General features: G+C 20.6%; 4 protein-coding genes across 4 annotated transcripts; 1 reads left to right on the top strand and 3 right to left on the bottom strand. All coding sequences in view use genetic code 6, as the record gives it.

The window, feature by feature from the left end:
- Nucleotides 1-1131: 1131 nt before the first annotated feature.
- TTHERM_00735440 (jacalin-like lectin domain protein) lies at nt 1132-1938 on the bottom strand (the record flags this gene model as incomplete). Its single annotated transcript, XM_001011593.1, has 1 exon — nt 1132-1938. One exon carries the CDS (start codon nt 1936-1938, stop codon nt 1132-1134), a length of 807 nt encoding a protein of 268 aa, XP_001011593.1.
- Nucleotides 1939-6644: 4706 nt separating this feature from the next.
- Nucleotides 6645-7463, bottom strand: TTHERM_000735439 (hypothetical protein; the record flags this gene model as incomplete). The annotated part of the gene is made up of 1 exon (XM_012796392.1): nt 6645-7463. One exon carries the CDS (start codon nt 7461-7463, stop codon nt 6645-6647), a length of 819 nt encoding a protein of 272 aa, XP_012651846.1.
- Nucleotides 7464-10490: 3027 nt separating this feature from the next.
- Nucleotides 10491-12289, bottom strand: TTHERM_00735400 (kelch motif protein; the record flags this gene model as incomplete). Its single annotated transcript, XM_001011589.2, has 2 exons — nt 10491-10494; nt 10581-12289. The coding sequence occupies 2 exons, from the start codon at nt 12287-12289 to the stop codon at nt 10491-10493; spliced, it is 1713 nt and encodes a 570-aa protein (XP_001011589.2).
- Nucleotides 12290-15751: 3462 nt separating this feature from the next.
- On the top strand, nt 15752-18688 carry TTHERM_00735390 (phage head-tail family protein, putative; the record flags this gene model as incomplete). The annotated part of the gene is made up of 1 exon (XM_001011588.2): nt 15752-18688. One exon carries the CDS (start codon nt 15752-15754, stop codon nt 18686-18688), a length of 2937 nt encoding a protein of 978 aa, XP_001011588.2.
- Between the last annotated feature and the right edge of the window lie 99 nt (nt 18689-18787).

The raw sequence follows: 18787 nt of genomic DNA, 5'->3' as shown, positions 1-18787 counted from the left end.
GCTTTTTAAACATTTTACTATTCAATTCAAACTAAAAATAATATGAAATAAAATAAATAATATTTCTATCTCTAAAAAAAAGAAAGAACTAAAATTATTTTGTAAAGTATAAAATTTTTTAAAAGTATTTATCATTTATATACTAAAATCCAGCACATTTTTTACAAAGCACAGCCATTTAATACTTAAAGAATTTTAAATGAAATAATAAAAACATTTAATTGATTAAAACATATTCTGGAATTGATCGTTCTTTTAATCAAAATAATAAAAATTTTAGCTAGGCTTTTTTTTGATTGATTAAAAATAAAAATTAGGAGATCAAATAAATTTTTTTCAACTACTTTTTTTGACTAAAAATATTTTTAATGCGTATATAGAACAGACCCTAAAAAGGGATAACTTATCTGTTTAAGTTTACTTTTTAAAATTTACCTGCTCCGAGAGTGAGAGGGTCAATCGTCATTTAGTAAAACCATAAAGAAAAAAAATTTTTGGCAATGTTAAATCGCGGATAATGATTAAATAGAACAATCTTCAAGAAAAAAAGACTATAAAAACTAACAAATGAAACTTAAGAAAAAATAATTGCTCTATCTAAATTCCTCTTTGAACTATTCTTGCTAACAATATTGTTTTTATTGACTATTTAGTGAAGATTCTCTAGCTTTTCTTTACGTTCTTTTAAATAATTTATTATTTATTCAGCACTCATTTGCAAATTAAATAAAACTAAATGATTATTTTGCTAAATATTGACTTTTCATTCACATTCTAATTTATCAAACAAAATTTTACATAGATAAATCAATCAAAAATATCTTGCCATTCATAACAAAATTATAAGCAAATAAAATCCTTCTCAATTAAAAAAATAAATAAATAAATAATCAGTCAAAATTTTAATTAAAAAATTCTTTCTGATCGTCCGTCCATCTATCTTTCCGAATCATTGCTAAATAATCAATTAATTATTTTTTTTAATTTTGATATCATTTCAAATTTCACAAAAAATTTTCATTCAATGATTTATTTATTTATTTATTAAACATTTTGGATAACTAAAATTATTTAACTAATTACTTTATATAAAGACAAAAATATTTTAAAAGTTTTAAAATTTATTAAATTTCATTTATAAATGACATAAATTGAATCTAAATATTCACGTGTGGAACCTCCAAAACTTATAACAGTTGGATGGTAACCTACAAGAATAAAATTGAATGGCTAGCCACCGAATCCACCTACTTCCAAAACTTAGTTTTTGTTAGTTTTAATTTTTATGCGGTCTATTGAATCTCCAGCACGACCAGATATTTCTTCAATACGTTCACCGAAGCTCAATTCGATAGAAGAAGACTAAACGAAACCATAACAAGAAGTACCTTTGCTTGAAATTGTAGCTGCATTCTAATTTCCTAAGGTTGAATATGTAACTTCTATACCTACTACTATGTTATTGTTGTGGAATACTGTTATTCTTTTAACTTCAGGTGTATGGAATGAATTTTTCAAACTAGATTACTCTAAGTGATCAAAGTAGTTTGAATTTTAGTGGTTGTCTTTACCAGCTTTTTTGCTAAATTTTTTGAAGACTGATTTTCTTTTATCGTTGTAGTAAGGATTTTGATTTTGGCAACCGAACTATTAAGGTTAAAACTAATCAGCAAAAGGAGGTGGAGGAGGGAAAGAACCTTATTATTATGAAGGGAATGAGCACTATTAGGCGTGCATATCAGGAGGAGGTGGAGGATATTATCCTTATTATTAGTGAGGAGGGTACTAAGCCTACATTTCAGGAGGAGGAGGATATTAACCTTAATGAGGAGGTTACTAAGAATGAGTATGGTGATGCTAATTAGAATGGTGTGCTTAGAAAAAGGCATCAGTTTTTACTTAAACTTTGTTAAAGAAGTTTCCTATTTTACCGAACATTTTATTTTTTTGTACTTTAAAGTTTTTAAATTAATTAATTTGTATTTCAGATTTTTTATTGTTTTGATTAATATTTTTATTACATTTTAAAAAAAAGTTTGATTGATATTTAAACTGAATGAATGCTAGTTATTTAGTTAGTTATTCTTATCTACTCTATAAATTTTAATTTGACTATCAATATAAATGTAAAAATAAATAAGTATCTATTTTTTAATTAATTTTGTTTTTTTTACGATAAGGAAATTATTGATCTTTCCTATTAATATTCAATCTTCCTATCACCCGATCAAAAAAAATTAGTTTTATACGCTGATCATAGCTTACTTATTTTATTAAAATAAATAAGCAAAAGCATTACGCATATCAAACAAAACAAAAAAATTAAATTGAATGAAATGGCTTAAAAATTATTTTAAAATATTTAATTATTATGTAAATAAATGCTTTTTATTTGACTATTTATCTTATTTTTGTTAATGTGAATTCAATTGATTTTTGATACTTGTTATGAATATATACTTAATTCTAATGATTATTTTAATTAATTTAGTAATCAAAAATATTGATTCTATTGATATCTCTTTATATATTCTCATCAAAAAAAACAACCAAAATAAAAAACAATTAAATTTAGATTTTTTTTGATGGTAACTATTGTTTATTTTGATTAGAAAGAGCTAAAATTATTACATAAATTTAATTTTTTTACCATTTTTGACTTAAATGTTTTAAAATATATTGAAAAAGTAATCTTTCAGACTTACATTTTTATATGAATAGTAAAAAAATAAATAGACATTATAATAATTTATTAAATTTAGAATAGATAGATTTTACTAATTAATTTTGTTTTAACATAATATTTTCTTTAAAATCAGATTTGATTTTTAACAAAAAATTTTTAATAGATGTATTAATTTATTTCCAGGTATACGATAAGAAATAAATTAATTGAGCTATTCATACTTAATACCCTGATCATAAAATTAATATTTATTTATTTATTAGCTAATTAATACAAAATATTTACAAGAATGAATTAATAAAATGGCTTTTTAAATATTTTACTATTCAATTCAAACTAAAAATAATATGAAATAAAATAAATAATATTTCTATCTCTAAAAAAAAGAAAGAACTAAAATTATTTTGTAAAGTATAAAATTTTTTAAAAGTATTTATCATTTATATACTAAAATCCAGCACATATTTTACAAGCACAGCCATTTAATACTTAAAGAATTTTAAATGAAATAATAAAAACATTTAATTGATTAAAAAATATTCTGGAATTGATCGTTATTTTAATCAAAATAATAAAAAATTTTATCTAGGCTTTTTTTGACTGATTAAAAATAATAATTAGGAGATTAAATAAATTATATTCAACTACTTTTTTTGACTAAAAATCTTTTTAATGCGTATATAGAACAGACCCATTGTAACATAGAATAATAAAAAGGGATAACTTATCTGTTTAAGTTTACTTTTTAAAATTTACCTGCTCTGAGAGTGAGAGGATCAATTGTCATTTAGTAAAACAATAAAGAAAAAAGCTTTTTGGCAATATTAAAAATAAGAAAATGATTAAATAGAACAATCCTTATGAAAAAGAGACTACAAAAACTAACAAATGAAACTTAAGAAAATATAATTGCTCAATCTAAATTTCTCTTTGAACTATTCTTGCTAACAATATTATTTTTATTGACTATTTAGTGAAGATTCTCTAACTTTTGTTTGCATTCTTTTAAATAATTTATTATTTATTCAGCACTCATTTGCAAATTAAATAAAACTAAATAATTATTTTGCTATAAATTGACTATTCATTCTCATTTTAATTTATCAAACCAAATTTTACTTAGATAAATCAATCAAAAATATCTTGCAACTCAGAAAAAAATTATTAACAAATAAAATACTAATTAGTAATTCAGATTTTTTATTGTTTTGATTAATATTTTTATTACATTTAAAAAAAGTTTGATAGATGAATTTAAACTGAATACATTCATGCTAGTTATTTAGTTTATTAAATTTATTTAGTTAGTTATTCTTATCTAATCTATCTATATATTTTAATTTGACTATCAATAAATATAAAAGGAAGTATCTATTTTTTAATTAATTTTGTTTTTTTTACTATAAGGAAATTATTGATCAATCCTATTAATATTCAATCTTGCTACCACCTGATCAATAAAAATTAGTTTATACGCAAATCATATCTTACCTATTTAATTATTATAAGCAAAAGCTTTACGCATATCAAACAAAACAAAAAAACTAAATTGAATGAAATAGCTTTAAAATTATTTTAAAATATTAAATTTTTTTTAAAGTAAATACTTTTTATTTGAATATTTATCTTATTTTTATTAATGTGAATTCAATTGATTTTTGATACTTGTTATAAATATATCCTTAATTTTAATGTATATTTTAATTAATTTAGTGAATTATGCAATCAAAAATATTGACTTTATTGATATAAAAATATCTTTATCAAAAAACAACCAAAATAAAATAAAAATAATTAATTAAAATTTAGATTTTTTTGATGGCGACTATTGTTTATTTTGATTAGAAAAAGCTAAATTTATTATTTAATTTTATATTTTTATAACATTTTTGGCTTAAAGATTGCAAAATATTTTGAAAAAGTAAATCTTTAAAACTTAAATTTTTATGTGAATATTAAAAATAATAAATAGACATTATAATTAATTTATTAAATTTAGAATAGACATATTTTATTAATTTACTTTTGTTTAAATCTTGAAAATCAGGTTTTATTTTTAACAAAATTTTTCTAATAGATGCATTAATTAATAACCAAATATATAATAATAAATTAATTATAGCAAAATGCCATTCAAAAATTTGGTGAATTGAGATCACTATTTTTTTGAATGGTTGATGCCTTTGAATATTATTTATATAAAGATAAATAATTTATAATAGAATTTAATTAATAATATTAATAATTTAATTTTTTTCAATCTTTATGATTTTTCTATTAAATTTTTAAATTTAGCCTTTTTTCAGACCAATCTGATTAAATTTTGTTGATTGTGTAATTAATAGCTGCATAATAAAATCTGATATATTTTATTATAATTTATATAATATAAAAAATTAAAATAATATATTAAATCACATAGAAAATCTATGATAAATTAATGCATCTAATTTTTAAAGTGTTTATTTATATATAAATATTGATTGATTGTTTTGACAATAATTTCTTAATATAAATATTATGATTTTATTATTTATCTACACATTTATTTAACTCACCAATTTTGTTTACTTTATAAACAAAAGCACACTTAATTACATTCACTTTGCAAAAAATAAGATGCTAATAAAAAGCCAGTCATTTATTTTTAAAAACAAATAAATCAAATTAATTAGTTTAAGATTAAAAAAAATACGAAGGCTTACTATAATTTTTATAAAATTGGTATTTTGTAACAAAGAAAGATTAAAAGTTGTGTTAATTTATTAAATATATATATAAATAAATAAATAACATCAATCATTCACAAATTATAAGAGAGAGTTTTATACTTAAATAATCTATTCAGCAAATTATTAGTTAACCATATTATTTACAAACTCATCAGAATATATTAGGTCTGGAAAGTAAGCATAATAAAAAATGCTTAAAAATAGACTCTCATTTCTATTTCTTAAGATAAACAAATGTTTGTAAAACTATTCTTCTCTTTGATCTACTTTTCTTAAAACTTATAAACTCTGAGCTTGAAGTTTGCTTTGAAATTTGATAGCTCTTAACTATTCATGGAATGTAAAATCTGAATCAACTATGTTTAAACGTTCTGAATAGTATATGTCCTTTAAATTTATAAATTCAATATTTTAGTTTTAAAGAATTTATACACAAGATTACATAATTTTATAATCAGTATCAAATGTTTTTTTGATTTCAGGAAAATAATAAAGAGATTTTTACATTAGATTACAGTATATGATAAAGATTATTATTTCTTAATCATCTTAATTATTTATTAATTAGCTTAAATTAACATTGAATGTTTATTCTAAAATATTCTTTAAATGTTAAATATTCTAACTTATTTTATTTTTTCCAAATATTCTTTAGCTTTCTTATTCAATAACTCTTAGTATTAAATCATTATTAAATCTATATATTTTATTTTTCATTGTTTTATTATTTTAAAAATGAATTATAAAGGCTATTGGAACAAGAAATGAAATAAAAGAAAATTTTTTAATTAATTTATGAAAGGTAGCACTAAAATTTCTTACTTTTTTTAATTTTTTTTTCATTTTTTCATAAATTCTCATTTCTGATGGTTTAATTGATTCAAGATTAGAGTAATGATTAATAATTATTTCTTTTTGTTCATCATTTAAAAGAATTTAATTATCTGTAAAAATTCCATTAAGTTTTGTTTAAAATTCTATTTTCCATTATTATATAGAATTTTTCAATTCTTATTTGAGCTTTATTTCACATAAATTTAAAGAAGATATAGTTAAAAAATCAATTAGTGCATAAGAAACATGACTTTTAGTTAAATATTCTAGTAATTCTTTAGCTCTTTAAGAATATTAGCTTTTTATTTAATCTTTGGATTCTTCAATTTATTTTTTGAATATTTATTTTTAGGTAAGCTGCTAATTGATAATACTTATAAATTAATTCACATTCACATTTTCTTTAATGCCTTCTTTTATAATTTAAAAGCAACATATTAGCATTTCCTTAAAGCTTTGACAGTTCTATTCCCTTTCAAAGGCTTTGCAATTTTCGAATGGAGTTTCATATTAAGATTTTTCACAAAATTGTTAAATCTATTCAATTTATTAAATAAATTTATTAAAATTTTCGTCATTTTTTATCTTACAAGAGTATTATTAATCGTCAAATTCAGAATTAAAATTAACCTGTTGACATTGAAATACATTTTTAATAATATTTTTATAATTTTCTTGGTAACTCTTATTTGTTTGACCATTGCAGTTATTAATAACTTCTATTAAATTATTTACTATTTAAGAATTATTATCGTCCACAATGTTTATTAGGTTTAAAATATTTGCAAGATGCTTAGGTTATCTCGAATTAGTATGTACGTATAAAATAACAGTTGAAATCCTACAAATAAGACACACTAATTTTTATAGATCTTACATAAAATTTGATTTATCAGAATAATCAAATCCTTCGCAATCAAAAAATACCAAAACTTTGTAATTATATTCTATTGCATAAAATTAAATACCTTTTGTTACAGACTAACTTCCCTAAGAGCTAGGAAAGACCATTAAATAATCTTAACAATTTTTGAATTTTGAGACTAAAAAGTTTTGAATAAAAGATTTTCCTTATCCTAATTCACCAAGAGTAGTTATTATTTTAATTTCTTTTTCTTTGTTTCTATCTAAAAATTAGATAAATTCTGATTCTAAAATTTGTTCAAAACTGCTATTTTCAAATACTAATTCAATTATTTAGTCACTATCATCCTTAATTAATTAGCAAAGAGTTTTTATCAATTAGTTATTATCTTTTTTCATGTAAATGAATTCAGGCTTAGGCTTAGGCTTTGAGTTCTTCTATCCCATGATGAATGAATGAATGAATGAATTATACTCTCAAATAAATTAATTTATTTATTTTTTCTTCAATTTATGTATTTATTTTAGTTTTAAATTATTACTATTATTAAAGGTTTTTGATTTTGTTTTTCTTGTTATATATATATCTACTTTTGTTTGATATTTATCTTTATTTCCTTATTGATAATTTAAAAAAAAAACAATTATCAATAAAAGTGTTTTATTTTTAATTAATTTAAATTAATTCATTGATTAATTAATGCTTTTTTAAATAAACAAAACATTTAAATTATTTATCCTAAAAAATTTAAATTTTATCCAAATTAATCAGAATGATAATTATTTATTTATTTATTTATAGAAGACAAAGAAATAAATCTAAAGTAAGTAGCATTACTATTTAGAAGCTATTAGTTTATTGAAAATTTAAGAAAAACAATTATAAATAAATTATTTTGAATTCACTTAAATTAATATACTTTTAAATTATATTATCAGCTAGGAGGTATTCATTCATTCACTCATTCATTAATGCTAATTTAAATAAATTGAAGAGCAAGATAGTTCAATATTAAATTAGAATCAAATTAAAGAAGTTAGTAAAAGTCATTTTGAATTATTTATATCTTTATAGAGAGCAAAGACATGCATCTAAAATAAATAGCATCATTTTGTAGACTCTTTGAGCTTATTAGCTTATTTATTATTTAAAAAAAAAAACAATTATAAATAAAAGTGTTTTATTTTTAATTAATTTAATTTAATATACTTATAAAGATCTCTCATCAGATAGATATTCGCTCATTCATTATTATATTCAAAAAAGATTTAAATTTTTATCTAATTTAATCAGAATAAAATATAGGTTGAAACACAAATTAATTTAATATTATATAGATAATAATTTAATAAGAGAAATTAATTAAAAAAGTCATTTTGAATTATTTAAATCTTTATAGAGGACAAAGACATGCATCTAAAATAAATAGCATTAATTTTTAAATATTGATAATTTAAAAAAGAAAACAATTTTAAATAAAAATCATTTATTTTTATTAATTCACTTAAATTCAATACTTTTAAAGATCTTATCAGATATTCACTCATTCATTCATTAATATATTCTAAAAGATTTAAATTTTTATCCAATTTAATCAGAATTAATTCTTTGTTAGTTGACGCATAATCATTTAATATTATAATAAGAGAAATTAATTAAAAAAGTCATTTTGAATTATTTATATCTTTATAGAGAGCAAAGACATACATCTAAAATAAATAACATTAGTTTGTTTTTAAACGCTATTACTTTATTGATAATTTAAAAAAGAAAACTATTTTAAATAAAAATCATTTATATTTATTAATTCACTTAAATTCAATACTTTTAAATAATATTATCAGGTAGGTATTCACTCACTAGCTCACTCATTGCTAATTTAAATAAAAGAAAACGTTTAAATTAATTAATTCTAAAAAAATTAGATCTAAATCGAATTTGATCATATAATATTGCTTGCTGATACAAAAGATTATTTAATATTAGATTAGAATCTAATCAAAGAAATTAATAAAAGTCATTTTAAATTATTAATATATATATATAGAAGAAAAACATATCTAAAATAAATAGTATTACTTTTAAGGCTCAATTAAGATGTAATAAATATGAGCCAAACATTTTCCAATTTTGTTTATTTTAAATGATTAATATTTTCATTTTTAAAATAGTTTAAGGGGGGGGGGGGCTTAAAGCACTTTTTTTGAAAAAAACTAGAAATTAAAAAAATATTATCATAATTTTTAATATTATTTTTCAACTCCTTTAAAATTCTTTTTGGTTTTTTTAATTATAAATTTTGCTTTTATTATTCTTCATTTTATGATTATTCTGTTTATTTATTTTTAGATATAATTTTAAATATAAAAGACATTGTTTTTTTAAGGCCTACTGTATTTCTTACCAAGTATTATCTCTGTTGATAGTTTCCTACTGATTATAATTTATTTCACAAACCTGGTAATATTAGACAGACGTTTTATTTATAAATACTATCATGATCTGTAAAATTACTTTCCAACTTCTATCACTGCCTTTTTTTGGTTTTCTTCTCTTATGAATTTGCTTTATTATTCTTCATTTTATGATTATCATGTTTACTATCTCTCTCTCTACTTAAAAAAGTTATTTAAATTCCAATAAAATCTGATATCTTTTCTTCTGATTGGATATTATTTATAATTTATATAATATAAAAAGTTAAAAGAATATATTAAATCACATAGAAAATCTATGATAAATTAATGCATTTAATTTTAAAAGTGTTTATTTATATATAAATATTGATTGTTTGTTTTGATAATAATTTCTCAATATAAATTTTATGATTTTATTATTTATCTACACATTTATTTAAGGCAACAATTTTGCATTTATAAACAAAAGCGCACTTTGTTTTTTTTCACTTTGCAAAAAATAAAATTCTAATAAAATGTCAGTCATTTTTGAAAACAATCAAATAAATTAATTAGTTTATAATTAAAAATAATATGAATGCTTACTAAAATTTTTATAAAATTGGTATTTTGTAAAAAAGAAAGGTTAAAATTTGTGTTAATTTATAAAATAAATAAATAAATAACATCAATCATTCTCTAATCAGAAGAGAGAGTTTTATACTTAAATAATCTTTTCAGCAAATTATTTGTTAACCATCTTTTTTACAAACTCATCAGAATATATTAGGTCTGGAAAGTAAGCATAATAAAAAATGCTTAAAAATAGACTTTCATTTCTATTTCTTAAGATAAACAAATGCTTGTAAAACTATTCTTCTCTTTTGTCTACTCTGCTTAAAACTTATAAAATCTGAGTTTGAAGTTAGCTTTGAAATATAATAGTCCTTTACTCTTTATAGAATGTAAAATCTGAATCAGCTATTTTTATAGATTAAGAATAGTATATGGCCTTTAGATTTACAAATTCAATATTTTAATTTTAAAGAATTTAAAGACAAGATTACATAATTTAATAATCAGTATCAAATGTTTCTTTGTTTTCAGGAAAATAATATAGAGATTTTTACATTAGATTACAGTATATGATAAAGATTATTATATCTTAATCTTCTTAATTATTTATTAATTAACTTAAATCAACTTTGAATTTTTATTCTAAAATATTCTTTAAATGTTCAATATTCTAACATATTTTATTTTTATCAAATATTCTTTAACTTTCTTATTCAATTAATCTTTGTATTAAATAATTATTATCACTAAATATTTTATTTTTCATTTTTTTATTATCTATAAAATGTTTTATAAAGGCTACTGGAACCAACTCTAAACTAATAATTAAAATATAAGAACATTTTTTAATTACTTTACTTAAGGTAGCACTAAAATTTCTTACTTTTTTTAATTTTTTTTTCATTTTTTCATAAATTCTCATTTCTGATGGTTTAATTGATTCAAGATTAGAGTAATAATCAATAATTTTTTCTTTTTGAACATCATTTAAAAGAATTTAATTATCTGTAAAAATTTCATTAAGTTTTGTTTAAAATTCTATTTTCCATTTTTATATAGAATTTTTCAATTCTTATTTGAGCGTTATTTCACTTAAATTATAAGAAGATATAGTTAAAAAATCAATTAGTGCATAAGAAACATGACTTTTAGTTAAATATTCTATTAATTCTTTAGCTCTTTTAGAATATTAGCTTTTTATTTTATCTTTGGATTCTTCAATTTATTTTTTGAATATTTATTTTTGGACAAGCTGCTCATTGATAATACTTATAAATTAATTCACATTCATATTTCCTTTAATGCCTTCTTTTATGATTTAAAAGCAACATATCAACATTTCCTTAAAGCTTTGACAGTTCTATTCCTTTTCAAAGGCTTTGCAATTTTCGAATGGAGTTTTATATTAAGATTTTTCACAAAATTGTTAAATCTATTCAATTTATTAAATAAATTTATTAAAATTTTCGTCATTTTTTATCTTACAAGAGTATTATTAATCATCATACTCAGAATTAAAACTAACGTGTTCACATTGAAATACCTTTTTTATGATTTGTTCATAACTTTCTTGGTAACTCTCAATTTTGTCACCATTGCAGTTATTAATAACTTCTATTAAATTATTTACTATTTAATAATGATTATCGTCCACAATGTTTATTAGGTTTAAAATATTTGCAAGATACATAGGTTATCTCGAATTCATATGTACGTATAAAATAACAGTTGAAATCCTACAAATAAGACACACTAATTTTTGTAGATCTTACATATAATTTGATTTATCAGAATAATCAAATCCCTAACAATCAAAAAATACCAAAACTTGTTTATCATATTCTATTGCATAAAATTAAATACCTTTTGTTACAGACTAACATCTCTAAGAGCTAGGAAAGACCATTAAATAATCTTAACAATTTTAGAATTTTGAGATTAAAAAGTTTTGAATAAAAGATTTTCCTTATCCCTACTCGCCAAGAGTAGTTATTATTTTAATTTCTTTTTCTTTGTTTCTATCTAAAAATTTGATAAATTCTGATTCTAAAATTTGTTCAAAACTGCCATTTTAAAATACTAATTCAATTATTTAGCCACTATCATCCTTATTAAAATAGCAAAGAGTTTTTAGCAATTAGTTATTATCTTTTTTCATGTAAATGAATTCAGGCATAGGCTTTGAGTTCTTCTATCCCATGATGAATGAATGAATGATACTCTCAAATAAATTAATAATTTTTTTTCTTCTTCAATTTATGTATTTATTTAGTTTTAAATTATTATTAAAGGTTTTTGATTTTTTTTCTTCTTAAATATCTACTTTTTGTTTGATATTTATCATTATTTCCTTATTGATAATTTAAATTAATATACTTTTAAAAATCTTATTTATAAATAAAACAAAACATTTAAATTATTTATTCTAATAAATTTAAATTTTTATCCAATTTAATCAGAGTGAATTATTGAAACTCAAGATCGTACAATATTAGATTAGAATCTAATTAAAGAAATTAATAAAAGTTATTTTGTATGATTTATATCTTTAGAGGGTTATTAGCTTATTGATGATTAAAAAAAAACAATTATTCATAAAAGTATTTTATTTTTAATTAACTTAAAGTGAAAAACTTTTAAAGATCTTATCAGTTATTCACTCATTCATTAATGTTAATTTATATAAAAGAAAGCATTTAAATTAATCTATTATATAAATTTAAATAAAATCCAATTTAATCAGACTGAATTGTTGGTTGAAACGCAAGATAATTATTTATATCTTTATAGAGGGCAAAGACATCTAAAGTAAATAGCATTGCTGTTTAGACAATATTAGTTTATTGATAATTTAAAAAAAAAACCATTATAAATAAAAGTGTTTTATTTTTAATTCACTTAAATTAAAAAAATTTAAAGCTAGGTATTCATTCATTCATTCACTCATTCATTAATGCTAATTTAAATAAAAGAAAACATCAAAATTAATTTATTCTAAAAAGTTTAAATTTTTATCTAATTTAATCATAACGAATTGCTTGCTAGTTGAAGCGTTAGATATTTCTAATTTAGAATCAATTTAAAGAAGTTAATTACAGTCATTTTTAATGATTTATATTTATAGAGAGCAAAGACATACCTCTAAAATAAATAGCATCATTTTTTAGACTTTTTTAGCTGATTGACTTATTGATAATTTAAAAAAAAAACAATTATAAATAAAAGTGTTTTATTTTTAATTAACTTAATTTAATATACTTTTAAAGATCTTATCAGATATTCTATCATTTATTCATTAATATATTCTAAAAGATTTAAATTTTTATCAAATTTAATCAGAATGAATTGTTTGTTTATTGAAATGCAAGATAATTTAATATTATATAGATTTGAATCTAATAAGAGAAATTAATGAATGAATAAAAGTCATTTTGAATTATTTATATCTTTATAGAGGACAAAGACAGCAAAGACATGCGTCTAAAATAAATAAGATCATTTTTTAGACTCTTTCAGCTTATTGACTTAGTGATAATTTAAAAAAAAAAAAAAACAATTATAAATAAAAGTGTTTTATTATTAATTAACTTAATTTAATATACTTTTAACAGATATTCTATCATTCATTAATATATTCTAAAAGATTTAAATTTTTATCCAATTTAATCAGAATAAATTGTTTGTTTATTGAAGCGCAAGATAATTTAATATTATATAGATTTGAATCTAATAAGAGAAATTAATGAATGAATATAAGTTATTTTTAATTATTTATATCTTTATAGAGGACAAAGACATACATAGAAAATAAATAGCATTAGTTTGTTTTTAAAGGCTATTAGTTTATTGATAATTTAAAAAAGAAAACAATTATAAATAAAAATAATTTATTTTTATTAATTCACTTAAATTCAATACTTTTAAATAATACTATCAAGTAGGTATTCAATTTACTCACTCATTAATGCTAACTTATATAAAAGAAAACGTTTAAATTATTTTATTCTAAAAATGTAAATCAAAATCCAATTTAATCAAAATATATTGCTTGCTGATACAAAAGATTATTTAATATTAGATTAGAATCTAATCAAAGAAATTAATAAAAGTCATTTTTGAATTATTTATATCTTAATAGAAGAAAAAGATATCTAAAATAAATAACATTAATTTTAAGGCTCTATTAAGACATAATAAATATGAGTGAAATATTTTCCTTTAGTTTATTTTACATGCTTAATATTTTCATTTTTAAAATAGTTTAACAAACAAAAAAATTTTTTTTTTCCTCAATTTTTTAATTTTAATAAAATTTATATTTTGAAGTTTTTTTTTACACTTCAAATTACTAAATATTTTATTAATTAGATAAATATAATTTTATAAATTTAGTATTCATTTATTTATCAATGTAATTATCTATCTATCAATTTATTTATTAAGCATCTATTTTTATCCAATATTTGTTAAGAGTAGCTTATTTTTTACTGGATAATTAATTAATAAAGGTTATATTTATAAAAATGTTAAAATATTACGATATTAGTTTCTATTTTAATTTTTTATTGCTGTAAAAAGTGAGAGAAAACATGAGAAATACAGAAAAAATCATTATTTTAAATTTCAAAATTAAAAACTATTGTACTTAATAATACGCTTTTTATCAGAATTTAATATAGGAGAGAAGATGGATAAAAAAATTCTATTTCTTCCTTTTTTAAAATGGATTTTTATGTGTTTTAATATTAAAAAAACAAATGAATTAATTAATAAATAGTAATAATAGAAGGTTTAATCAAAAATAAAAATAGACTAATAACTTCTTAATAAAAATTCAATTACAATTACAAATAATCTAAACGCTTTTCTATTTTATCTAAAAATTTATATTACAATTTATATAAACCAAATAGTTTCATTTTTTTTTATTATTTTAGAATTAGATAAATTTTATAAAGCATTTTATTAAATATTTGATATTTGATTCTAAATTCATATTTAATTTAATAAATGATGGATGGTCTAATTAATCATGTATCTATAAAAAGAATATACATATCATCAAGTACAACATTTAGAGTTTATATTTTCTAAATAATTAGAAATAGCCGCAGAAACTCACTAAAAAGAAACAAACAAACAAAAAATTATTAAAATTAAAATTAACATTTGTTTTTGATGATTCTTCTATTTTATGTTTATGAAACGTTTAAGTAGGAATCCTTAACTTATTAAATTAGGAATCTATCTATCTATCTATCTATCTATCTATCTATCTATATTAATTTATTTGTTTAGAAAATGTTTAGAAAATTCAAATAATATATTACATTAGAATACCTTAATTAAAAGTGAGTAAGATCTAAACCCTCCTTCTATATATCTACTGATATCATTCAAAAAGTCTTATTTAATTAGAAAAAATAGAGAGGGTACGCAAGTAAACAAAAAAATTGAATAAATAATTTAGTAGTATTTATATCTTCAATAGCAGATAGATAAATAAATTGGAAATTATCAGATAGACTCCTTAAATTAATTAAAATATAGAAACGAACTTATATTTTTAGAAAAGATATCTTAGGCTTAAAAAATAAGATTAAGGCAAATAACCTTTAATATAATTTTAATAAAAAGAAAACATAAATTTTTATGATTTAAAATGAGCTAAGAAGGTTAAGATAGTATTAAGACTTAAGCTGAGCATAATTCCAAATAATTGCATAGAGGCAACGCTATCAGTAAAAGTGTTAATTTTGAAAAGATTCCAGGCGATATTTTTTTAGCTAAAGAGCACTTGAAAGCTACTAAAGTGGGACCTGATAAAGAGTTTACTGAAAAAGACAAATAACAGGGCTTTATAAATGAGAAATGTGATTGTTGTGGAAGAAGTGTAGACAGAGAAATATTAAATTTAAATTCAGACATTACCAAACTCAGTTATTTAGGATCTGGGTTTCCTATGTTTTTTTAGTTTTTGAAGTTTTGCATATTCTTTTTGCTTATTTTGTTTTGTGTTTGTGGCATTTTCAATATGGTAGCTAATGCAAACTATGGTAATTAGTGTAATCTTAAGGGTAATCAATGCAAAACAAATTGGATAGTTAAGCTTTCGCTAGGGAACAGGACTGATTTATATTATTCTATTTACATTTAAGAGTGCTTGAATTTAACAGCTGTTTGCGTTCTAATTATTTTTATTTAGATAATAATTTATTAGTAGAGAATGTTAGATTCTGACAGCGATGACTCAGCTATTTTAGCATCTGACTATACTGTAATGGTTGAGAATATTCCCAAAGATATTTAATGCGAGAATGATTTATAGAAAGAAAATTTAGATTATGATGATGAGCTCAAAAGCTTCTTTTAGAATCCAAGCAATTTTAATGGATATGAATTTAAGGTTATAAAAGTCAATTTAGGATATGAAATTAAGGATTTAACGCATTTACAAAGAAAGTAGAAGTTATTTGTGAATGATAAAAAGAAATTATTTAAATCGCAAATAAGTAAAAATGGAAAATACGACATTTTCTCTTAAGAGGCGATTTAGATAGATAAGCAAATAGAGATAGTGAAGAGTGAAATTCTAAAGTTAGAAAATAGACTCAGTGAAGGTAAAGGAGTCGAATTTATGAAGAACCTTTTCACTGGAGTAGCTTTTGTAACATTTGAAACTGAAAGAATGCAAAAAGACTTACTTGAGATGGCAAAGAGCTCTTGGAATTGCTTTAAAAAGAGTTAAACAGTAAGGCAGTTTATGGGTACACATTTAAGAATTTCAGCTGCGCCTGATCCAACAGAGATATTTTGGGAGAATTTAGGGGTATCTAAAACGAGTAGAGCAATAAGAGTGGTTGTTGGTTTAATAGTTGATTCTTTTATGGTTTTTGGCTGTGGTCTTTCAATTTATTTCTTGCTAGACTACTAATCTAGCTACGCTAAAAACCATAATGTTAATTCTATTTCTGACAGTACGTTGAGGGCGAAGGAAATAAGAAATATTTAGTTGCTCTCTTTCACTATATCAATAGTGATATTTATCATCAACTAATTTCTTGTAATTCTAGTTAAAACTGTTGCCGATTTTAAAAAGCTTTAAACAAGAACTAATTACAATCTTTCATTTGCATTCTTTTTAAGTTTAGCTTAATTCACTAATGCTACCTTAGTCCCTTTGATAGTGTCTTTTATAGTGCATTAAAATACCAACTACTAGATGCTTTATGGAGCTTCTGGTTTGATCCCAACTCAGAACACTATTTTTATGGTCAACTCATTTCTGCCTGTGCTATTCTTTATTTTTGATATTCAATCAATCATCAAGAAATATTTAAGAAAAAAATAAGAAAGCTCTGGAGAAAGTAGTATTTTAACTCAATAAGAGTTGCTTGAGTTGTATGAAGATCCTGCATTTGCCATTTAATCAGAATATTCCTAAATAATGAAAACCCTTTTAATGACTCTATTTTATGCAACTCCACTGCCAATTTGCATTTTTTGGTCTATTTTAGGGTTAATCATTTAATATTTCATAGCAAAATATAATTTATTATATAGAAGATCAGCTCCATTTAACATGGGTTCCTCTCTAGGATATAAAATGGTGCTGCTAATGAACATTGGTTTAGTTATTTATGCTTGTCTTTCTTATGTGTTTATCATTTTATCAAAGGATAATGATGATAATAATCCAAGAACAGTTTCTTTTGTGGCAATAGCAATAGCAAGTATTCATTTATTTTTACCAGCTCATATCATAAATAAAAAGATATTTAAAGTCAAATCTAAAAAACCTGAAAATACGAAAATATATTAAGAAGTATAAGGCAGCTTCTCAACAGATTATGATAGAACAAACCCAGCAACCAGAAGACAAGCTAATTAGAAGTTTGTTGAAGAGCAAGAAGCTGTTGTTTAAAATATCTTTTAGCAAGAAGATTTAATTAATTTTGATTCAAAAAATAAATCAGAATTTTAAGGAACGAAGAAAGATATTTAATTGATTGAAGAAAATATTAAATTTATTTCAGTAAATAATGAAGTGTAGTTCTAAAAATAAGAAGGTTATATTTAGCATAGTATTTTTAGAAATCTAGTTGAACTTTAAAATCATAAAAATGATTAAAAAGATGATTCAAATTTACATGTTATAAATTTGAAAGATGAGAGCTACAGTTGCTGCTAAGATGATGAAATCAAAAATTAAAGAAATACTGAAGTAAAATCTCTTTCTAAAGAAATTTTATAAAAACAATTAAAAAGATACGAAGAAATTAAAAATGGCTTTGTTGAGTTATTTTATAAAAACAAAGAAAAAACAAAAAATTTGCCAAATAAAATAGAAAATAAAGCCAATCAAGAATCATTAAATTATAAAAACGAAGAAAACTTACAAGTATAAGATCAAGAATAAAATAATAACTAAATAAGCATAAATATATTTAAATGTAAGCAAGTAGCGAATAAATATTCATTCGAATAAGTAATCAATTTTGAAGATGATTAAAGTAGCTAAACATAAATCAATTCAGAGTCTGAAAATTCATCATTAAAAAACTAAAAATTGAAGAAAAATCACTCTTATTTTGTTTGATGACTTCAAATAAACTAAAAATTTAAAATTAATATAAAAAATTTAGATCAATAAAATTTTAATTTATTTATTTTTTTATAAAATTGCTTAATAATTTAT

This window comes from Tetrahymena thermophila (assembly GCF_000189635.1).
Source record: "Tetrahymena thermophila SB210 genomic scaffold scf_8254736, whole genome shotgun sequence".
In the NCBI taxonomy this organism is placed as follows: Eukaryota; Ciliophora; class Oligohymenophorea; order Hymenostomatida; family Tetrahymenidae; genus Tetrahymena; species Tetrahymena thermophila.
The sequence above is the reverse complement of the archived record's forward strand: the minus strand, read 5'-3'. Positions and strand labels throughout refer to the sequence as shown.